Source organism: Bison bison, unplaced genomic scaffold (genome assembly GCF_000754665.1).
Source record: "Bison bison bison isolate TAMUID 2011002044 unplaced genomic scaffold, Bison_UMD1.0 scf7180017864472, whole genome shotgun sequence".
Lineage (NCBI taxonomy): Eukaryota > Metazoa > Chordata > Mammalia > Artiodactyla > Bovidae > Bison > Bison bison.
In genome coordinates, this window is record NW_011495033.1 from 11,380,649 (window position 1) to 11,405,999 (window position 25,351).

At 39.0% G+C, this 25,351-nt stretch overlaps 1 protein-coding gene and 1 pseudogene across 1 annotated transcript in view; one reads left to right on the forward strand and one right to left on the reverse strand.

Annotated features, from left to right (window-relative positions):
* The window catches only part of USP32 (ubiquitin specific peptidase 32), a 204,900-nt gene that overhangs the window by 83,189 nt on the left and 96,360 nt on the right, over positions 1 to 25,351 (reverse strand). The window contains exons 3-5 of the mRNA XM_010861577.1: positions 14,689 to 14,794; positions 11,130 to 11,248; positions 6,968 to 7,127 (exon numbers count right to left, since the gene is read on the reverse strand). Coding sequence (XP_010859879.1) covers positions 6,968 to 7,127; positions 11,130 to 11,248; positions 14,689 to 14,794 — 385 coding nt within the window. The remainder of the gene's footprint in view (positions 1 to 6,967; positions 7,128 to 11,129; positions 11,249 to 14,688; positions 14,795 to 25,351) is intronic.
* Positions 15,928 to 25,351, forward strand: part of LOC105004122 — a 36,116-nt pseudogene continuing 26,692 nt past the window's right edge.

Below are 25,351 nucleotides of genomic sequence, written 5' to 3' on the forward strand. Positions count from 1 at the left end.
GTCAACTCTTCGCATGAGGTGGTCAAAGTACTGGAGTTTCAGCTTTAGCATCATTCCCTCCAAAGAAATACTTCCATACAGTGCAGTGGTGGTTTAATAAGTTTTGCAAATGAGACGAGAGCCTTGAAGATGAGGAGCATAGTGGCCGGCCATCGGAAGTTGACAATGACCAATTGAGAGCAATCATCAAACCTGATCCTCTTACAACTACCCAAGAAGTTGCTGAAGAACTCACTGTCGACCACTCTACACTCGTTTGGCGTTTGAAACAAATTGGAAAGGTGAAAAAGCTTGCTGAGTGAGTGCCTCATTAACTGACAGCAAATCAAAAAAATTGTCATTCTGAAATATTGTCTTCTCTTATGCCACTCAACAAAAATGAACCATTTCTCAATTGGATTGTGACCGGTGACGAAAAGTGGATTTTCTACAAAAACTGGTGATGACCAGCTCAGTGGCTGGACAGAGAAGAAGCTCCAAAGCACTTTTCAAAGCCAAACTTGCATTAAAAAAAGGTCATGGTCACTGTTTGGTGGTCTGCTGCCCATCTTGAGATAGGAGACAGATGGGTTCCAAGCTGGACATTTACAACAGCCGGCCCCCTGTCAGCATTTCCTGAGACAAGAGCTATGTGGGCTCCAGCTGAGGAATTTACAATTGCCCTCTGAAATGGAAGTAACAACAGAAACAAGGTAAACAGCCAGTCTTTTTCTCTTGTAAACATCTTGAAGAAATATAATTATGGAGAGGAAATAATTATGGCAAGGACAGAGGCAAAACACTTTCTGAGTAAACGACTGAAGGATCTCCGCTTCTCCCTTTTTAGGATAAGGGAGACACTATACATTTCCACAAAGGCTCCTTGGGGTCAAAAGTCAGAGGATAATTCCAGGCCACAGTGAGTCTTGCTCCTCCCTGAAGTCTTTGCTTCAAGATTCATCTTGGCTAAAGGGGTGCATGTGCACCCCAGAGGAGAGTCCTGATACAAATTAGCGGGGGGAGGGGAACAAAGCAAGATAACTGGCCTGAAGGAAGACAAAAACTTCTTACTTTACTCTTTATTTTCTGCCTCCTTGCCTGAATTTGTTTTTAACTAGTCAGGCAAGGACTAGGAAGGGACTCTAGCCTTCACTGCTGACCCCTGTGGTCCAGTGGTTAGGACTCCAGTCTGGGAAATTAAGACCTTGCTTCCAGCTATTGCTTGCTGCTGCTTACTGTTAAGCTGCCATTTACTGCTGTGCATGTCTGAAATCAGTCTGCTCCACCACAGCATTCTGAATCTTGCCTGGTGGGCTGCAGTCCATGGGTCGCAGAGAGTCAGACACGACTGAGCGACTTCACTTTGACTTTTCACTTCCATGCACTGGAGAAGGAAATGGCAAGCCACTCCAGTGTTCTTGCCTGGAGAATCCCAGGGACGGGAGAGCCTGGTGGGCTGCCGTCTATGGGGATGCACAGAGTCGGACACGACTGAAGAGACTTAGCAGCAGCATACTCAGCAGATGGATGAGATGCACCTAAAACTGCAGTGCCTGCAGCCAGCTTTGGTCAACAGAAAGAGCCCGACTGTTCTCCACAACAACACTTGACCGCCTATCACACAACCAGTAATTCAGAAGGTGAACGAACTGGACTACTAAGTTTTGCCTCTTCTGCCACATGCACCTGATGTTTAGCAAACTGACTACCACTTCTTCAAGTATCTCAACAACTTGTTTTGCAGTGAAAATGCTTTCACAACCAGCAGGATCCAGAAAATGCTTTCCAAGAGTTCATCGAATCCTGAAGCAAGGATTTTATACTAGAGGAATAAACAAACTTATTTCTCGTTGGTAAAAATAAGTTGACTGTAATGTTTCCTATTTTGATTAATAAAAATGTGTTTGAGCCTAGCTATAAAGATTTAAGGGCTTCCCTGGTGGCTCAGACAGTAAAGAATCTGTCTTTAATGCAGGAAACCCAGCTCAGTCCCTGGGTCGGGAAGATCCCCTGGAGAAGGGAATGGCTCCCCACTCCAGTATTCTTGCCTGAAGAATTCCATGGACAGAGGAGTCTGGCAGGCTACAGTCCATGGGGTCACAGAAAGAGTTGGACACAATTTGGCAACTAAACAACAAAAGCAAAAACTATACTTCAATTTAAAAAAAGAGAGTAAAAAAAATCATAGGAGGAAGAATAGGATGTTTGCTTTTTTTGATCTACAAATGGACTAAAGTAAGGAAAGGTGTTATATATGAAATTAAGATGTTACAATATATATCCAGGAGGCATTTAATAAAATGAATATATAGTTTGATACCTCAAGATCAGTAAACTTCATCTAGGTATCATCTGCAAAGACATGAAGGATAAATGAAGCAAAAGAAATGGCTGTAGTGAAGCAAAAGCATGCATGCCAGTTAAGAATAGAACAGAACTAAAGGCTGATCAATGAGAAATAACTTAAAACTACAATGTTTCAAAATCAAGGGAGAAGAGAATTTCAAGAACACTGTCAATAGTGCTAAAATGCTGCAGAGATATTAGTAGGTACAATGAGCCTAGGAGAAAGCCACTCAGTTTAGAAATTAGGTCATTATTTCAGATGAAACAATGCATAAAATCAAGATAAAATATTTTTTAACAAGACAAAGGTCATGTACTTTTCAGTCAGTTCAGTTCAGTTGCTCAGTCGTGTCCGACTCTTTGCGACCCCATGAATCACAGCATGCCAGGCCTCCCTGTCCATCACCAATTCTCGGAGTTCACTCAAACTCATGTCCATCGAGTCAGTGATGCCATCCAGCCATCTCACCCTCTGTTGTCCCCTTCTCCTTCTGTCTGCAATCCCTCCCAGTGTCAGGGTCTTTTCCAATGAGTCAACTCTTTGCATGAGGTGGCCTAAGTATTGGAGTTTCAGCTTCAGCATCAGTCCTTCCAATGAACACCCAGGACTGATCTCCTTTAGGATGGACTGGTTGGATCTCCTTGCAGGTACTTTTAGATACCATTAAAAATCTCAAAATCTTCCCAACTGATAAAAAATTAAACTGAAAAGATCATTTTCAAATTAAAATGGAGCCATATAATGGGATAACATTTTTAATATTTTGATAATTATTTTGACTGATTAAATTTACACAAGCCTGTAATCTTTGATACAGTGCTTTGAAAAATAAACAATAAGCAGCTTATTTAACTTATATGCAGAGTACATCATGAGAAACACTGGACTGGAAGAAGCACAAGCTGGAATCAAGATTGCCGGGAGAAATATCAATAACCTCAGATATGCAGATGACACCCCCCTTATGGCAGAAAGTGAAGAGGAATTAAAAAGCCTCTTGATGGAAGTGAAAGAGGAGAGAGAAAAACTCGGTTTAAAGCTCAACATTCAGAAAACGAAGATCATGGCATCTGGTCCCATCATTTCATGGGAAATAGATGGGGAAACAGTGCAAACAGTGTCAGACTTTATTTTGGGGGGCTCCAAAATCACTGCAGATGGTGACTGCAACCATGAAATTAAAAGACGCTTACTCCTTGGAAGGAAAATTATGACCAACCTAGATAGCATATTAAAAAGTAGAGACATTACTTTGCCAACAAAGGCTATGGTTTTTCCAGTGGTCATGTATGGATGTGAGAGTTGGACTGTGAAGAAAGCTGAGTGCCGAAGAACTGATGCTTTTGAACTGTGGTGTTGGAGAAGACTCTTGAGAGTCCCTTGGACTGCAAGGAAATCCAACCAGTCCATTCTAAAGGAGATCAGTCCTGGGTGTTCATTGGAAGGACTGATGCTGAAGCTGAAACTCTAATACTTTGGCCACCTCATGCAAAGAGTTCACTCATTGGAAAAGACCCTGTTTTTCGGAGGGATTGGGGGCAGGAGGAGAAGGGGACACAAAGGATGAGATGGCTGGATGGCATCACCGACTCGATGGACATGAGTCTGGGTAAACTCCAGGAGTTGGTGATGGACAGGGAGGCTTGGTGTGCTGCGATTCATGGAGTTGCAAAGAGTCGGACACGACTGAGCGACTGAACTGAACTGAACTGAACTGAAGCAGCATTTGCGTTTGCAAAGTATGTCAGAACTAATTCAACTTGAAGCAGCTGACAGAGACTCTCACCTTGACTAAAATTTAGTCCCACTCCTTTGAGCCCTCTTTTCTAGTAGGCTCAGAAGTTGGCCCCTTATTCTGTCTTTGGCTTGCCCAGCTGAATCTTAGCAAAGAATCCTGCTGTATCATCCCCTATCTTTGATACCTGATCAAGTTCCTCATACCCCATATTTAATGAATAAGTGTTTGGCTGGCTTTTAGTAAGAATTCCCCTACCCTTGATGATTTCTCTTAGTAATTTTCCTTCCACTGATCACCTCACCTTGCTCCTTGGCTGTAAGTTGCTTTCCTTATAATATTTGGAGGTAAGACCAATCTCTCTCCACTACTGCAAAAGTAAAAGTCGTGAAGTAAAGTTTTGTTTATGGGACTTCCCTGGTGGTACAGTGGATAAGAATTCGCCTGCCAATCCAGGGGACCCGGGTTCCATCCCTGGTTCGGGAAGATTCCACATGCTGAGCAACTAAGACCGTGCGCTACAACTGCTGGAGCCCGAGAGCCCTAGAGCCCACACCCTGCAACCAGAGAAAGCCTGAGCACAGCAACAAAGATGCAGAGCAACCAAAAATAAATGATTTTTAAAAAGTCTTGTTTACCATTTTATTAAGTGCCAGAACAATTTTTTCTATAACGTGAGTCACTCAAGGAAAGTAATCACACCCTTAGCCAATAATAGAAAAATAATTTACCATACAATTACAAATGAAAGCAAGAGTTCGGCAGAACATCCATATGACTGACAATGATAGAGCTTAAAGTATAAAAAGATTTCCTAATTTTTTATACAAAACTATTTTTTAAAAAAGGCTTTCCTCTCAAAATAAAGATGGTAGTGCTGAAAAAGTAGGAGCATCAAATTAATTGCCTATTCATGCCAGGATTTATGTGTCAGAATTTTTGGTAACAATGGAATAAAAATGAGAGGGAAAGCAGCTGGTGAATAATTAGTAGCCAACTCATAAATTACAAGAAAAAATAAATACAAACAATGCTTGATACCCAAGGTCCTCTACTCGGTCAACAAATACTTATTTAAGGCTTGACACTGAGAGTGAATAAAAGAATAATACAGACTCTCTATGATTTAAGAGAAATGACATGTACAAATAAATAAAATATTATAAATAATTATAATACAAAGATGAAAGTGGTAAGTTCATCCAAGAAGAATACAAAAGAAAGTGTTATGAGAGTTCAGAGGAAGGACAGATGATTTCTCACAGGAAGGCAAGAAAACATTTCATGGAAAGCAAGCAGCATGTGACTTAAATCTTCAAGGATGACTAGCGTTTGCAGGGAGAATAAAAGGGAAAGGCATTCCTTCTGGTGTTAAGCAGCATAAGCAAAAGCCCAGAGTACGTCCATTCTGTAACCACAGAAAAGAACAGTAGAAGTTAACATTTAGGCCTGTGCTGTGGTGGACTAAACAGCGTCCCTCAAAAGTTCATTATCACCTGGAATCACAGAATGTGACCTCACTTGGAAATAGGGTCTTTGCAGGTGTAACGAATTAGGGTTCTAGAGTTAAAATCATCCTAAACTTAGACGGGGCCCTAAATCCAGTGAGTGGTGTCTTTAAAAGAAGGGGAGAGGACACACACACACACACAGAAGGCTATATGAAAACAGAGGCAGAAACTAGAATTATGCTGCCACAAGTCAAGCAAAGCCTGGGTTCACAAGAAGCTGGGAGAGGCAAGGAAAGATGCTTCCCTGGGATCTTCAGAGGGAACATGGCTCTATTAACACTTTGGTTTCAGCTTCCAGAACTGTAAGAGAGTAGATTTCTGTTTTTTCAGTTTATGGATTGTGTTAATTTGTTACAGCAGCCCTAGGAACTAATACAGTTTGGTTAAGAACAATTAGTAGAGGGCTGCTGTGAAATAAGTGATATTGATCCCAGTTCTTGCTAACATTTTCTCTTTGAGGACATTTCTTTAATTTCTTGAGTGACAGGAATGTCTGATGAAGAGCTCCTAAATCCTCAGAATTTTGTGGGTGACAGGAATCTTTTGTTCTGATGCCTGAAGTAACTCTCGGTAGGTTCCTGGAAAGGGGCTGGTCACTAGAAAGACCAAGCCATACAAGAAACTTGGAACTTTCAACCCCATCCCCCAACCCCCCATTCTCTGGAAAGAAGAAAAGATTTAGAAATACAGTTAATAACTGATAATGCTTATGTAACAAAGCCTGCACAAAAATCCCAAAGCACAGGGTCTGGAGAGCACCTAGACACATCTACATGCCAAGAAGGGGGCAACACAGCTCCATGTGGACAGAAGCTCCTGGGTTTGGGACCCTTCCAGATTCTGTCCTACGTATCTGTTCACCCAGCTGTTCATCTGTCTCCTTTAATACAGCTTTTATTATATAATAAATCAGTAAAGGTAAATGTTTCCTGAAGTTCTAGTAAATTACCAAACCCAAGGAGAGGGTCATGGGAAGTCTCATTTATAGGTGGTCAGTCAGAAGCAAAGGTCACAATCTGGACTTGGCTTCTGAAGCAGGGAGGGCAGAGGGGCAGTCTTTTGGGACCGAGACCTAAACCTGTGGGGTGGGTCTGCGCTAATCCCAGCAGACAGTGTCAGAACTGAACTGAAGTGTAGGACACGTGGTTGGTGTCCATAGAGCACTGGAGAATTGCTTGGTGTGAAGGGAAAAAATTTACACATTTGGAGTACGAAAGTATTCAGTGAGTAGACAAAAAAAGTTTATCTTTTTCAGTTATGTACTCAAGCCTCCAGCATTCCACGTTATTACACTTTGGAAGAAAAAAAAAGCCACACTGATAATAGGCATATTCTCTTATTACCAGGCAAGTGTGTTAAAAAGTGAACAGAGCACAATAAAATGCCATTACTTACAATGTGTGACTCCAGCCAGAGTTTGGTAGAAAGTGGGAGTATCACTATCATCAGTGAGGGTCACATATACACCTCCAGACAGTAGCCAACGAGAGAAGGTAAAAGCATCTTTGTTTAGAAGAAGCCAATTTCTAAACTTTTCATAGTTTACCTTTTCACCCTAAAATTAAAACAAGAAAACACAGGTTTAGTTAAACTTTAAGGTACCTTACTTGGAACTTACACAATTTAAAATTTGCATTTAATTGACGTTTACTCCCTTCTACTATCTATAAAGGAAGAATAATCTAAATATCATTATAGGCTATATATGTATTTGGAAAAAAAACTTTTCAAATGTAACTATTTCAGAACTTTTATTTGCATAAAACCTATATGCTAATTGCAAATTATTTTATCAATTCATTAAAGCAGTGAACTTCCACTAAGTCACATTTTACTTGCTAAGGTACATCTTGCAATCAGTGTAAACTGCATTTCTTTCAATACTTAATAAAAGCCATTTTTCATTTGCTTTATCCTGCTTCAACACTTCCATTGGTTAGAATTAGCACATTTTAATCAATGTGTATGGAATATGAATAATCTTTTAAATTTCATTGGCAAATTAAAAACTATCCAGGAGTCCCCTTCCAAAAGTCATCACTGAAAACGTACATTCACAAGTCAACTAAAATACAAAAAAGAAGCAAGGAGGTTTCTATTTCTTTGCTTTCTTTCCAAGTACTTGTCTTGCTAAATCTGCGGAGAAAAAAAGTTTCCAGGCTGAGAAAAAACATCATATGGCCGTGCAAGTCAATCTCTTTGACTGGAAGACAAGAGTATGGGCCAGATATTTCTATGAGAAAAAGGCAGAAGCAACCCACATAGAAATACAATGAAGAACGACACTCAGGAGCCTAGTAGCTATAATCCTGATGGAGCTATTAAGTGATACAAATAACTTATAACCTAAAAGAGTTACGGTAGAAATAATTTCTATATTGTTAGTAGCATCCTATTAAGTACAGTAATATGCTTAGCTTCATGGTTTCAGAATATTTAACAGTACAATTCAAGCAATCAAGACAACATTGGAGGGACTTCCCTGGTGGTCCAGCAGTTAAGAATACACCTGCCAATGCAGGGGACACAGGTTGGATCCCTGGTTAGCAAACTAAGATCCCACCTGCCGAGGAGCAACTAAGCCCATGGGCCACAACTACTGAGCCTGCGTGCTGCAACTACTGAAGCCCGTGGGCCTAGAATCTGTGTTCCACCACAGCGAGAAACTGATGAAGCACAACAAAGGAGAGCCCTCACTGGAGGCAATTCAGTCCACACACAGCAATGAATACCCAGCGCAGCCAATAAACAAATAAATAAGACAACACTGGAAGTCTTAGCTTTCTAAATGGAGGACTATGGCACTCAGACTTGCTGCAGGGACATGAGGACATCGCTGCATGTTTAGAGGACCAGATCCATTTTCTTTCTCTACCCACATTTGGTCTACAAAGAGGGTTTGCAGTATAAATTCCACAAGCTGAGGCACATTTTCACATGTTAACATCTTTGACATTGGGATAAGTCTTAAAATCAATAATACCCTTTAATTGTAACTGGTAGTTTTTTTGTTCTTTATAGTAATACATAAAAGCACATCTTATTAATCAAAAGCATCTTATATCCAGTGAACATGGTGGTTTTAACGGTTTTATGAAGCTAAGATGTTATTATAAGACGCACCTTCATGTACCACTAAGAAAAAACTGCCTATGATAATAGGTGCTTCTAACAACTTCACATACAGTTAATATTTAATGTGTATTTACAATGCCCTAAGCACAATTCTAAGTATTTTTATACTCATTTAATCCTCAAGCAATAATAGGAGATACTATTATCCCCATTTTACACACGAGAAAACTGAAGCTCTGAAAGCTGTATGTTCAAGGTTATACAGTGGCAGAGATAGAACTGAACCCAAGCAGTCCAGGCTCCAAAGCCTCTGTGCCTGAATCACACACTATATACACTGCCTGGCAACTCAGTGAAATACAAAGCGACCTCTCTAATCTGCTTGCCCATTAGGATCACTCCATATAACTGGCAGTACTAAAATCCCATCTGTCAAACATGACTTTCTATGTTCTTGAGTCATGGCTCTAAATAAGGAAGCAAAATGGAAATCTTTTATAAACTATCACAATAGCAGTCTAGGAAAAAACTTCCAGTACTATAAATGGCAATTAAAAACAAACTTCTGAAATTGATACATCTTTGAAGAGCAATATAAAGTACGAATTCCCACCATGAGAATCAACAACCAAAAAAATTCAATAAGAAAAAAATCAATGTAACTCCTATGTGGATTTCCTTCATCTCAAGTTACTGGAAACATAGTAACTCAAGAAGCAAGAGTGTGGATCACATCACATACCTTACTCAAAAATTATGTAGGTAAATACATCAAATAGTTGAATTAGGTAAAATTAGCCCATTCACAGTCTTTTTTTTCTTTAAACAACCATAAGTACCTAATGATGTAAATAGCTATATACATGAGTATCCCCAAACCTTGGCCTCTCATTTCTTTGATCTCCTCTCTTCCAAAGACCTTGTTCTTCATATAAGACTTCCCTAGCCATTTACTACCATACTCATTTCCTTAAAATTCTTTGTTCTAATGTCCCTTTCTCTTATAAGCTGTTCCTAACCATCCCATAACAAAATACCTACACCTAGATATCGCCTCCCTATCACCACCTATCTCCTGTGGTCTACTTAATTTTTCTGTACAGCACTAATTATTATCTTAGTATATGTACCTGCTATTGTGCCTAAATTTTAAGAGAACTGGGTGGCTAACCAAATTAAATCCCTGTCTATAAAACAGGAATGTCTGTATAAACCTTATTAAAATGAAAAAAATACACATTCTCCCCTAAAATAAGCAAACCACTTGATATTTCTGTGAAAAATCCAATTTATCAGGCTTGCAAAGATTAGATAACTCTTTTTTTTCCTAATAAAATTTGGCCAGCAAATTTTAGAGAGGAAAAACAAAAAACATGATCTAGTTTGTCTTAAGGTACTGAAATACTATCACAGCAACTTCCAGTCAATAAGACAACCAAAAATGCAGGAAGACAATCCTTTTAGCACCAAACATGTAGAACTGCTGAATAAAATGTAACACCATAACTACTACCAAAAACTACTTAGCCAAGCTGAAAAGCAAGAAAGGGAAATCTCCAGGTGCTATTAACACAGGAGAAACTTAAAGCCAGAGTGATGAAAAGCTAAAGCCAGAGTCCAAACAGATATTAGAACCAGATATATGCAGATGCCTGGAGTATTAATAATCAGTGCTTATATAGGTAGGAAGGTGACTAAACTAACTGAATAAAAACTCTGAATAAAACCAACAGCAGTGAAAGACTCTAATATCTGTGAAATGGAAGTGGATCAAATGGCCACAAGAAATTACACAGCACTGAGTGCTGCAGGAAAGGATCAAAAACTTGTAGAAGAGCTTTATTTTGCCACCTCTTGGGACTTCCCATGTAAGCACACCTCTGAAAAGAAATTAAAGAAAAATTTTCTCTGTTAAAAGATATACATTTTCTGTTGTTAAAGGTTTTTTACAATGAAAATATATTATTTATGAAAACAGGAAAATGGCCAATTTTAAAAACCCAAATATTTCACTATGCAAACCAATTAAAAGATAAATTATAAAATGCATTTATGATAAAATAGGCATTGATGGATCACAGAGGTCACCTACAGCTCAAGGCCAATGAGTGCTATTTCTACGTGCTCATGACAAAAAGCAATGAAGAGCACCACAACTTAAGCAATGCTCAGGTGTCTGCAGGATCGCCTGTGAGTGTGTGTGTGCGTGCTGGTGTGAGAGTGGGGGAGTATGTGTCATCTACCATAAGTAGAGATAGTTGCCTTTACAGTAGAACTGGGAATTTTCAGATTCACAAACACAGCAGCAGTAAGTGTCATGGACCTTTGAGTCTAGCACACAAATCGTTAAAAAACTTCAACCGTTAAATACAAAAATGTCAAGAATATGCTGCACATAAACATCTATTCATCACAGCTAAACTCATACAACTAAGATTTAATACTCTGTCCACAGGGATGCAATGTAAATCTTTAAATGTACCTCTGAGAAACACTTCCTGAGTGTATCTGGGACTTTACCATCCACCACATGAAGCATTCTTTCCATTTCTTCCCGTATAACATAGCTCCCGGATTCACTTGCAAAAAGACTAAAAATGTCTAGGAAAAAGAAATAATGAATTAATTTTAACATAGATTAAAAGTACCCTGGTGGATGTAGGGAGGAAAGAGAAAGGTAACAATTATTGAGTGACCGAGCATTTTATAAATATACAGTTTATCCCTTAAAAAAAAACCAATGCTAATTACAACAGCAATGTGGTATCTTTTCACATACCAAACTTGCAAAAACTGTTTAAGTGTGACAATACAAAGTGTTAGCAATAAACTAGGATAAACTGGAACTCTTATATACTGTTAATGAATATCTATTACTGTAACACCTTGGAGAGTACCTTGCCAAAATGTAAAGATGAAGATTTATGCTAGAAGTTCAGTTCCTAGGCAACCCCACCTCCACTTGTGAAAAACTCTCATACATATCGGCATGAGGTACAACACACACCGAAGCAATCTTTATAATAGCGAAATTTAGGTCGGGGGGAAAAGATAAATGTCTACCAACAAAAAAATAGGTAACCTGAGACACACACACAATGAAATACTATAAAGCAATTAAAATAAAGGAACTAGGGTTCCAACATGGTAAATATCAATAATCTTCAGTACAAAAAGCAAACTGAAAAATCTGTATAGTATACCATTTATTTGGCTTGGCCATGATCTTTAATTTTGTAAAAAAAAAAAAAAAAAACCAAGATCTGGGACAAATATGACACAATGGTAAGAAATAATAAAGTTGGGTAGAAGTACATATTATGTTTGAAATACTGCTGTTAAGGGTTGAACTGCGTCCGCCCAAAAGATATGCTGAAATCCTAATCTCCAAGAACTTGAGAATTTGAATTTATTTGGAAACATAGGTGATAGAAAGAAGAGACATTCTATTCCTCTGAAGGCCCACTGGGTTCCTTGCCTGCCCACCCACATGCCATGGCTGATTCTGTTAGGGGGGAATATTTGCTGGAAGGCTCTGACCATCTGTTATGGATTAAATTATATCTCCCCCCTCAAAAAAAATGTTGGAAGTCTTAACCCCAGTACTCATGAATGTGACTTTATTTGAAAAAGGGTCTCTGCAGATAAAATCAAATTAAGATGAGGTTATTAGGTTGGGTCCTAATTCAATATGACTGATTATAAGAACAGAAGACAGAAACACTGGAAAGAAACCATGAGATGAGATAGTGAGAGATTGGAGGGAAGCAACTGGCAAGTCAAGGAATACCAAGCATTGAGGGCTACCACCAGAAGTCAGGAAAAAGCAAGGATTCTTCCCTGTAGATTTCAGAGAGAACAAAACTCTCCTAATATCTTAATTTTGGACTTCTCCTGTACAATTGTGCTCATATCACACTCTAGCAAGGTAATGCTCAAATCCTTCAAGTTGGGCTTCAGCAGTACGTGAACCAAGAATTTCCAGATGTACACGCTAAGTTTAGAAAAGGCAGAGCAATCAGAGATCAAATTGCCAACATTTGCTGGATCATGGAGAAAGCAAGGGAATTCCAGAAAAATATGTACTTCTGCTTCAATGACTACACTAAAGCCTTTGACTATGTGGATCACAACTCAGCAACTAAAAAACAACACAAATTTGTTGTTCATTGTTGAATCCAACTCTTTGTGACACTGTGGACTGTAGCAAGCCAGGCTTCCCTGTCCTTTACTATCTCCTGGAGTTTACTCAAACTTAGGTTCACTGGGTCAGTGATGTTATCTAACCATCTCATCTGCCGCCCCCTTCTCCTCTTGCCCTCAATCTTCCCCAGCTTCAGGGTCTCTTCCAATGAGTTCGTTCTTCACATCAGGTAGACAAAGTATTGGAGCTGCAACTTCAGCATCAGTCCTTACGATGAACAATCAGGGCTGATTTCCTTTAGGATTGACTGGTCTGGTCTCTTGCAGTCTAAGGGACTCTCAAGAGTCTTCTCCAGCACCACAGTTCGAAAGCATCAATTCTTTGGCGCTCAGCCTTCTTTACGGTCCAACTATCACATATGTACATGACTACTGGAAACACCAGAGCTTTGACTATAAGGATTGTTGTCGGCAAAGTGATGTCTCTGCTTTTTAATACACTGTCTAGGTTTGTCGTGGACAATTGCACTCATTTCACTTGATAGCAAGGTAATGCTCAAAATCCTTCAAGCTAGGCTTCAACAATACATGAACTGAGAACTTCCAGATGTACAAGCTGGATTTAGAAAAGACAGAGGAACCAGAGATCAAATTGCCAACATCCACTGGATCATAGAAAAAGCAAGAGAATTCCAGAAAAACATCTACTTCTGCTTCACTGACTATGCCAAAGCCCTTGACTGTGTGCATCACAACAAACTGTGGAAAATTCTTAAAAGAGATGGGAATACCAGACCACCTTACCTGTCTCCTGAGAAATCTGTATGCAGGTCAAGAAGCAACAGTTAGAACCAGACACGGAACAATGGATTGGTTCAAAACTGGGAAAGGAGTATGTCAAGGCTGTATGTTGTCACCCTGTTTATTTAAATTATATGCAGAGTATATCATGCGAAATGCCAGGCTGGATGAATCACAAGCTGGAACTAAGGATTGCCAGGAAAAATATCAACCACCTCAGATATGTAGATGATATCACTCTAACGGCAGAAAGTGAAGAGGAACTAAAGAGCCTCTTGATGAGAGTGACAAAGGAGAGTGAAAAAGCTGATTTTTAAAACTCAACATTCAAAAAACTAAAATCATAGCATCTGGTTGCATAGCTTCACGGTAAATAGATGTGGAAACAGTGGAAACAGGGACAGACTTTATTTTCTTGGGCTCCAAAATCACTGTGGACGGTGACTGCAGTCACAAAAAAGGAAAAGACACTTGCACTTTGGGAGAAAAGCCACGACGAATGACTACAACAAATACGTACGTGCGAAAAGTGTTTGGTTTTCTCCTCTTAACCTGTCTTACATCAACTTAATTATTAAATCAGCCAAACAACCTAGAAAGGAAGTTTTTTCTGCTCTTTCAGAGTACTTTATTCCTTCTTACTGTCAAGCAATATTCTATTGCTGGTTATATTACACTTTGCTTATGATAAATGCATCAGTTGATGGGCATTAGGATTGTTTCCATTTTGTAACCATTATGAATGTGCTGTTATGAACTTTTTTTTTTAATGAATATATGGTTTCAGTTTCCTTGGGTATATATCTAGGAATGAAATTGAAAACTCAATGTTTAACAGTTTGAGAAACTGCCAGTTAGTTTCCCAAAGTGGCTGCATTATCTATCTTACACTTAAGTGGTATCTCACTGTAATTTTAATTTACATTTCCCAAATAACTACTTATGTTTAACATTTTTTCAAGTGCTTATTGGCTATTTGTATATCTTCTTTGAAGAAACATCAATTCAAATCCTTTGACAGTCATCAAAATTTTGAGGTAGATTATTCTGTACATAAATGTGGTATTTTAACTTTTTGAGATAATAAAAGTACTTACATTTTGCTTTCTCTTCATCTCTGCCTCTTGTAAGAAGGACAAGTCCAACTATTAAGTTATTGAAGTGTAGTCCTTTGGATGTTCCACCAAAAGAACAGTAAATCACCTAGGAGAAAATAAATGGTAAAGCCAACCTTAGACATTTCAGTTATTGAGGAATTTGAGGCTGGTAACATCACCTTTAATAAATCTTATCTCCATCTCCAAACAAGGTCCTAATAAACTTCAGCGCAAAGATGTTAAATTTCTCCCTCTTCTTCCTCCTTTATACCTTGTTATCACACTCAATCAAGAATATACTGTATCCATCCTAAAGTATATGTATCACTGGCTGACTCACTGAATTTTCTTTCTCTTGGGAGTCCTCATCAAAGTCCAAAGAGATAAGTTCTTCCCCTTCAATAGTCCCATAATGTGATAAGAATTTTGACCAGAGAACCTCCTTCAACTTCAGTTAAATGTCTACATATCATTTTGATTTGAAAAATCAACATTCTGTAAGTGGATGTTCAGAAATACAATGGTGATTATACTACAATATATAAATGCACCTAATTAACATGCTGTACACCTTAAATTTATACAATGCTGTACATTAAATATATTCAACTTTTAAGTAAAAGAAAAAGAAAATAAAGACATTTTTATACTCTTAAAATTGAATATTATAATAATCAGAAATAAAGAAGAAAAGCTATTCATAAGAAAGTGACAGTAACAGCAGTCACATAAATTCATTCACTCAACAGTTCTGTGTTGAGAGCCTAGTGTGATACTGTCATATAACAAATGTATTTTGGTCTTCTGCCAGGTTCCAAAAAAAACAACGCAAGAGCTTCTAAAATCTTTGGAATTCCCAGAGTGATACAGATGAAAGGTGGAGAAGGAAATGGCAACCCACTCCAGTATTCTTGCCTGGAGAATCCCATGGACAGAGGAGCCTGGCATGGGGTCACAAGAGCTGGACTCGACTTAGCAACTAAACCACTACCCCCACCACCACAGATGAAAGGATCATCTTTTGTTATTGATAATAAGCCTCTTTAAACCACACCTGAATTTATGCTAATAGGTTAACCCTTGGCAGGTTAGGGTTAGCTTACAAAGCTTTATAATGGGAGCTGGTAGTCAGAGGAACTAATGACGTGATTAGAGGGTTAGAACTTTCAGCCCCACTTTCCAGAGTCAGGGAAGGAGCAAAGGGCTGAAAATGGAGCTAACCACCAACACGCCTATGTAATGGAACTTCCAGAAGAAGCCCTAAACTATGGGTATGTTGGTGAACATATCATGGTGCAAGAAGGGTGTAACACCAAGACATGGAAGTACTGTGCACCATCTCCCTCTGAACTGTCCCTCCGCCCCCACGCTATCCGCCATCCCATGCATCTCTTTCCATCTGGCTGTTTGTGAGTTGTATCCTTTATAGTAAACTGGTAACAGTAAATAAAATGCCTTCCTGAGTTCTGCGAGCCCTTTCTAGAAAATTACTGAATCCCAGGAGGGATACATGGGAACCCCTGACTTACAGCTGATTGGTGAGAAGTAGAAGAAGTTGGGGACCTGAAACTGGCATCTTCTGAAGTGGGGGGCAGACCTGGATGTCTGCACTAACTCTGGGTAGTTAGTATCAGAAATGAATTGATTTATAGGACACCCAGCTGGTGTCCAGAGAGTTAGAGAACTGATTGATGTGGGAAAAAACTCCACACATTTGGTGTTAGAAGTGCTGTGTGGTTTAAAAAAGAAAAAAACATGACCTAGTATCTGCCAAGAAGAATTTGTCATTAAAATACATGATTAAAGATAATTCAAGGAATAAAACTTAAAGAGTCAACATATGAAAATACATACTCATTAAATGATATTTATAAATATATTTAATAACACTATGACAGCTGATGCTAGAAACTGTGTGTCTACAGTGCCACTGATAGCATGCTCAGCAGAAACTAGCACAGGGAGATGTTTCCAAATCAGAATACACAAAACATAAAAAGAATATAACACATATACTTTGTAGAGTAATAACTATTTCGAGTTGGCCCCTGCATAATTCTTTTTTTTTTTTTTTTTAGGAAAGGGAGAGCGCAAGGGCCCCCTGCATAATTCGTGTCCAACTCTTTTGTGACCCCATGAACTGCAGCCCACCAGGCTCCTCTGTCCATGAGATTTCCCAGGCAAGAATACCGGAGTGGGTTTCCATTTCCTTCTCCAGGGGAGCTTCACACCCCAGGGATCGAACCTGGATCTCCAGCATTGCAGGCAAATTCTTTACTGTCTGAGTCACCAGGGAAGCCCAAGAGGAAGGTACCCTCTATCTCTAAGGGAGGGTCAGGAAAACATCACAGCCACAGACCTTTAAAGGTCCCCTACCATTTGGCAAGAGGCAGAATCAGTGAGAAAGTCTCACCCTCCAAGTTGCAGAGACGTAAGGACCGCCTAAAACTGAGACAGCAATAGGACAACAGAAAATCCCCCACCCTGGCACCCCTCACCCACCTCCACCACTGTGTTAGCAAACACTGAGCAATCAATAACAGCAGTCTACCACTGAAGGAGAGGGAGGACTGTAGAGAGATCTTCTCCGAGGTACAGTACCAAAGAGAAAATAAGATCAAAAGTTAAAGGTAGAGCAGACATTACAAATCTCCCCTGGCAAACGGGCCTCTAATCTAAAAGAGGTAACCTTAGTGTGGAATTTGAAGCCTGTAGTGTGCACTGCGGGAAGGCATAACAACACACTAAAAAACCAGCTCAACTCAAGTCTAGACTGACTCAACTACTTGTGCTAAGACTCAGCCAGGCACAAACACTGTTTAGCTCAGTCTCTACTGTCCTATATAAAGCATCTATCTTCCCACCACAAATTATAAGTCACACAAGGAAGCAGAGAAAAACCCAAAACCTCACAGACTGACAAAGGAAAAACATAGAAATAGAGTTTTATAAAGCTCTGGAATGGCTCAACAGCAAACTCAACAGGCTCAAGTTTGAGATTATCCAAACGAAACACAGAGGGGAAAATATGTGGGGATGGGAGGGGACAAAACAGGAAATCCAAAGGCTGTGAGAAAATACAAAATGATTTAACACACATGCAACTGAAATCTGAGAAGTAAAAGAGAAGGGAACAGAATAGCTGAAAAGATAAAGGTTGAGAATTTTCCAAAACTAATAGACACAAAACCTCAGATATAAGTTGTTCAGAGAACAGGTAGGACAATCACTTTTAACTCCCCAAAACCAGCTAATCGTATCCAAACTATTCAAAGCAAAAGGTAAAAAGAAAACCTTTAAGGTAGCCAGAGGAAAAAAAATGCATTACATTGAGAAAAACATTTCTCATCAAAAACTACATAAACCAGACAACAGTGGAATGACAATTTTAAAGCAATTAAAGAAAAGAAAAGAAAAAAAAACCTGAGAATCCTATTCCCAATGAAAATACCTTTTAAAAAGAAAAAGTAGACTTTTTCAGGAAAATAAAAACAGAGAAGCAAACGTATACTACATAAAAGGGTAAAAGAAAGCACTTCAGGCTGAAGGAAATAAGATATCAAACAAAATAACTGTATCAACACAAAGAAAAAAAGAGTAGGAAATCGAATAAATCAAATATGAAATTTCCTTATTTTTCACTGGTCTAAAAGATAATTGGCTGGCTAATGGAATAAAGAAAGTGAAAGTTGCTCAGTCTTTGCCACCCCACGGACTATAAAGTCTATGGAATTCTCCAGGCCAGAATACTGGAGTGGGTAGCTGTTCCCTTCTCCAGGGCATCTTCCCAACCCAGGGATCGAACCCAGGTCTCCTTCATTGCAGATAGATTCTTTACCATCTGGGCCACCAGGGAAGCCCAAGAATACTCAGGTGGGTAGCCTATCCTTTCTCCAGCGGATCTTCCTGACCCAGGAATCGAATCTGAGTCTCCTGCATCGCAGGTGATTCCTTATCAGCTGAGCTACTAGGGAAGGAATAACAGTAAAATTCTAATGTGTTTATAGCATATGTAAAACACATGACAATAGAACATGGGACAGATGAATTGGAAGTTTACTACTGTATTCTAAAATGTTATTCCATGTTGTAGCTCAGTCTTCACAATGCCAGTGAGAAATTAATCACAGCACATAGTGTTTAACCCAACATCAACTCCATTAATAAATTTATAAAAACAATAGCTAATACTTTTAAATTATATATTATTGTGTTAGTTGCTCAGTCATGTCTGACTCTCTGTGACCCCATGGACTATAGCCCCCAAGGCTCTCCTGTCCATGGGATTCTCCAGGCAATAATACTGGAGTGGGTTGCCATTCCTTTCTCCAAGGGATCTTCCTGACCCAGGGATCAAACCCAGTCTCCCCCACTGTAGGCAGATTCCTTACCACTTGAGCCACCAGTGAAGTCTAGTATTAATCCAAGTGCTTTGCTTCACCAGTATTAAACCTCAAGATAATTCCATGGGGAAGATATTACTGCTGTCCCTATTTTATGGCTGAGAAAAACTAGAGCCCAAGGAGACTGAAATAACCTTTCCCAAGTCATACATCAATGAAGCAGCAGGATCAAGATTGAAACTGAGGTTCCTAACACTGAACTCTTAACTCTTTCACTGTTCCACAGCACAATTACACATATTCTTTAGCATGTAAAATGAAAAACATCACCAGCAAGATGTATACCATTTTGGTCAAATATACTGAAGATTAAACAAAAGAAATTTCAAAGTATTCACAAACCCAATCTACAGACACTATGTTTTTGGCATCCCTTTCTTTCCACTTTAACTTGATAATGTGGTCACTTCATTGGTTTTCATACAAAGAGAGCAAAGTCATAAAAGTAAACTTAACCAACAAAGTCTGAGTAAGATATGATTTTTCAGTTTTGCAAGTATCTGTAAATTGTAGATTTTGTTTTGAATACATCTGGTTGGAATGAATATAGTGGTCCCTCACGCCCAAAACATAAGAACAGCAATAACTTTCTAAAACCACAAAGTTCAAAAGTTCATCTAACAGATGATGAAAGCAGGCCCAAGAAAATTACCACATCCCCTGATCTAAGATGAATGTATTTTCCACCTTTTATTAATGTTCCAGAAATCATTATGCATCTAACATTAAATGTGTAATATCTTTCTTTCACTCTGCAGAAGTTATTTTTATATCAACAGTCACCATATAACTGACAATACTTTAACATTAATGAAATATTAAGTGCCATGCTCATTACACTGTTCTTAGGATCCACTGAAAGAGGCTATACAGGATAAGCAAGGATATTTTGTTGCCACTTTTTAAAAGGCATGTGTTAACTTATTACTATAATCTGTTATAAAAACTTTATTTTAAAATCCCTCTAATAATTTTCTGTAGCTATTAGGAATGAAGAAGAATAAAAAACATATTTTCTTAAACATTTGGTAGCCATTAACATCTGGATTGAGACTTTGGCATACTGTTACACTAATGTGTAAAATTGATGCTTATGGTAATGATCTCACTAGCCTCTTTTCAGACAGTGATATCATCCAGTAAATAATATGATTAGTTGAGAAGACTGGGGAATTAGTCTGCATTTTAAAAGAGAAAGACTTATACTATAATATACAAAGAACCTAACCCTCTCCATATAGTTAGAAGGTTAAAAAGGCAGATGTACATAGGTGTACAGTGTAAAGGAAAGACTGTGTCACATTTCAACTGACGTTCTACGATCCTCGTCCTTCTCCTTTTAGCATCTTTTGGACATAAAGTACAAGGATATGCCACTGTTCCTAGGGGACAGCAGTAAGGGATGCAATTCCTGAGTTGAAGCCAGGCTTTACTAATTTACCAGCTACGTAATCTTGGGCAAATCACTTAACTACCTGAGCCTTAGTTCCAGTCCTCTGAGGCTTGGTGTCACATATCTTCTCATTCTAGAACCCAGGTGGAAGAGCAGCCCCTGTGTGAGAAAGGCTACTCTTAGGGCAGAAGGCAGACTGCAGCCTGACTCTATTCTGTTTATCAGTAAGAATTAACTCAGCATTGATGAGCTCATGGCTTTGCCCTTGAATACAACTTTTCCTGAGTAAACACTATTACATTTTTTAAACGATTTTGATTCACAGTCAAAAGAACCAAATTAATATCTTCAAATTTTCATTCATTTTATATAATTTTCAAGAGAATCACTTTTCCACTAAAATTTTTAATAGATATTTGATTGTCAGCTGGTTTTTGTTCATATCAAAAGTTTCTGAACTGTCAAATCTAGTCTTCTTACATCAAATTTAGCTGATCTAAATTTGTTAATGAAAAATTGACTTTTCTAGAAATGTCTAAACAACAACAAACTCTTAACTGTGTGCTTGAATAAAAACAAAAACAACCTGCAGTGCTCACTTCAGCAGCACATATACTAAAACTGGAATGATACAGAGGAGATTAGAATGGCCCCTTAGCAAGGATGACATGCAGATAGATTCATGATGGGTTTCATACTATGGTATCACTTGTAAGTGGAATTTAAAATATGACACAAGAAATTCCCTGACAGCCCAGTGATTAGGACTCTGTGCTTTCAATGCTGAGGACCCAGGTTCAGTCCTTGGTTGAGGAACTAAGATCCCACAAGCTGCACAGTGTGGCCAAAGAACAGATTTTAAAAAATAAAAAACACGACACAAATGGACTTATTTATGAAACAAACAGACTCACAGAAACAGGAAACAGACTCGTGGTTGTCAACGGTGGGAAGGGAGAAGGGATGGATTGGCAGTTCTGAACTAGCAGATGCAAGCTATTATATACATAGAATGGATAAACAACAAAGTCTTACTGTACAGCACAGGGAACTATATTCAATGTCCTGTAAAAGAATATAAAATAGTGTGTGTGTATAGAATCACTGCGCTATACACCAAAAACTAACACAACATTGTAAATCAACCATATTTCCATTACAAAAATATTTTTAAAATAAGTAGCTAAATAAAATTTAAAAACTTATTATAGTTTATTCTTAATTTGATATGAAAATATTGTCTCTCTTCACAAGATATTTTTAAAATATAACGCATAATATCATTATCAAAACTAAAAAAATCCCTCTCTTCCCAAATTCCTATGTCGAAACCCAGTAATGGGACTTTCAGGAGGTGATGAGGTAATGAGGGTGAAGCACTTATAAATGGGACAGGTGGTCTTTTTTTGAAAATTTATTTTTGGTTGCCCTGGGTCTTTGTTGATGAGCAGGTTTTCTCTTGTTCCAGCGAACAGAGGCTACTCTCCAGTTGCAGTGCACGGCTTCTTGTGGTGGTGGCCTCTCCTGTTGCAGAGCATGAGCTCTGGTCTGCATGAGCTTCGGTAGCTGCAGCATGTGGGCTCAGTAGCTGCGGTACTCAGGGGGCTCAGTACTATCATAAATGGGAGACCTAGGAAAGCTCCTTTACCTCTTTAGCCACAGGAGGACACAGCAAAAAGACGGCCATCTATGACCAGGAAGTGGGCCCTCACCAGAGACCAAATCTGCAGGCACCATAATCCTGAAATTCTCAGCCTCCAGAACTATGGGAAATAAAATTCTGTTTATAAGCTACCCAGAACATGGTATCGTTATAGCAGCCTAAAAATGGACTGAGACAAATACTACAAAAATTCCTTAGTAGCATCAAATATCTAGTTAGTATTCAAATTTCTCCAACTATCTCTTTTTTTTTTTCATCTTAAGATCTAAAATATATAATTGATTGCTAGTCTCTTAACTCTCTGGATCTGTAGGTTTTCTTTCTCCCTCTCTTTTTCAACACAATTTATTTGCTGAAGAAACAAAGACATTTGTCCTGGGGAGTTTTCCAAGGTCTACATTTTGACAATGTAGACCTTGGGAACAGGTCTTGGGACAGACCTATATTGTCTGTCCTCTGTATTTCCTGTAAATAGGTAGTTAGACCCAGAAAACTGATCACGTTTAAATTATATTTTTTGGCAAGAACCATCTCCCAGTTGGTGCTATTGTATTTTCATCAGGAGGCACATAATGACTGCTTATCTCTCTTTTTGGTTACCCTGAGATGCACTTCTTTTCCTTCATTAACCAGTTTTTAAAATATGAGTTGGTTTCCCAGCATTTTTCAGAGGTATCTGTGCAGAAAAAAGAAAATATAGACTACTTGAAACGGTTATCCTTAAATCCGCTTTCAAGTTTGGCCCTTGACTGGTATCTGTGAACTTGGATTTTGGGGAGACTTCCTGAATCTAACTGTTCCCTAAATGTTAAATGCGGTTAACTGCTTAAACTGTTTATGAAAACAATGTGGTTTATGCTCAATATCTGCTTTCTTTTGGAAGTTTGGAATTTTGGCCTGTGATAAGTTAGAAGGTGTCCAGGTGACCAGTTTCAGTAAAAGCCCTAAGCAATGCGTGTCTCTCTAAAGAGCGTCCCTGACGGTAACATTTCACACCTGTTGTCACAACTTACCACTAGAGAAACTAAGTATATCCCCTCCGGAAGAGGAATGGAAGAAGCTTACACCTGGTCTCCTCCAGATTTTGCCCCATATTCCTTTTCTCTTTGCTAATTTTGCTTTGTATCCTTTTGTGATAATGAATCAGAATAGTTGAGTATGACTATGCTCAGTCCTAGGAGCCCTTCCTGTGAATCATGAATCTGGGAGTGGTCTTCGAAACCTGTATCCAAAAGGGGTATATTTTTTTTCTTTTGCACTTTTTATTTTGTTGGGGTATAGCTGATTAACAATGTTGTGACAATTTCAGATGAACAGCAGAAGAACTCAGCCACACATATACACATCTCCATTCTCCCTCAATCCCCTTAAAAGGGGTAGTTTTTAAAATATATTTGATATGTTTCAATCTCCTTACATTCATAGTTTAGCCATGATCAATTTCCCTATCCCTTTGTAGAGGCAGACTGTTCTTCAAATTGGTTCCTGAATCCATTTTTCATGACTCTAAGTACTGCCTGACACTTTCCTTCCTTTCTGGTACAACAAGATATTCTAAGCTCACTTTATAAATTTCCTGACCCAAACCTAGAATCATATTTTCTCAAGCAGCCTGGTTCTTTAAAGTGGGAAGTTCTATTTAGAGATCACAATCACGATACTAAGGGTGCTTGCTGCTTGGGTATTATTGACTGTTTCTCAAACTTTTCAGTGGACACATCTAGGAAAGTAAAACCCAGAAGAATGTATACTAATACTCCCACATATATACAATTTTTTCCATTTCATCTCCAACTAAGTTAATCACTGCATTTGACACAGATTAAATGTTTCATATTAACAATGTTTCAATGTTCCTTTCTAGAGGACATTATTGAACTAAGGTAACAGAGAAGTAGGATAACAAGAAGATAATTCTAAATGATAACTTCCAAAGGGAATCTAGGGATTTCCCTGGTCGTCCAGTGGCTAAGCGGAGAAGGCAATGGCACCCCACTCCAGTACTCTTGCCTGGAAAATCCCATGGACAGAGGAGCCTGGTGGGCTACAGTCCATGGGGTCGCGAAGAGTCAGACACGACTGAGCGACTTCACTTTCACTTTTCACTCTCATGCATTGGAGAAGGAAATGGCAACCCACTCCAGTGTTCTTGCCTCGAGAATCCCAGGGACGGGGGAGCCTGGTGGGCTGCCGTCTATGGGGTCGCACAGAGTCAGACACGGCTGAAGCGACTTAGCAGCAGCAGTAGCCAGTGGCTAAGATTCGGGTGCTCCCAATGCAGGCGGCCCGAGTCAATCCCTGGTTAGGGAACTAGATCCCATATGCCACAACTAAGGGTTCGCATGCCACAAATAAAGATCCCGAACGCTGCAATTAAAAGAAAACAAATGCTGCAATGAAGATGGAAGAGCCCGTGTGCCGCAACTAAAATCTGGCACAGCCAAATAAATAAAAACTTTCTTTTTTATGCTCTGAGAACATAAAGCATGAGAATACTGGACCTAGATATTTGTAAAAGAGAATTCTGATGCTCTCACAAATACAGTTTCCCTTTCCTTGGGGACATAAGGCATGGAGACATTTCCCCCATGCTTCTTGCAGATGAACAGGGCTATATATCAACTTCTGGCTAAAAGGTTATATAGAGAAATGACACCACTTTGGGGCCAGGCACCTAATTGCATGAGTAACCGAGCATGCCCTCCATTACTCCAGTACTGATTTACAGAGCTCTTTCTGATGTGTTAAGTGCCAAAGATTTGACATTGCCAAGCAAAGCCACTAATTCAAAAAGATACACGTATCCTAATGTTCATAGCATTATTTACAACAGCCAAGATATGGAAGCAACCTAAGTATTTATTAACAGATGAATGGATAAAGATGTGGGGTGTGTGTATATACCTACATATACACAATGGAATGCTACTCAGCCATAAAATAGAATGAAATTTTGCAATCTGCTACAACACGGATGGACATGAATGAGTGACTAACCATGAACGCATGCCAGGAAGATCTCACACGCCACGGGGCAACTAAACCCAGCGCCACAACTACTGAGATTGCGCTCTGGAGTCCAAGAGCCACTGCCAGTGAGCCCGTGTGTCAAAATCACTGAGGCCTGCATGCCCGTGCTCTGCAACAAGAGAAGCCATGGCAATGAGAAAACCAAGCACTGCAACAAAGAGTAGCATCTGCTCT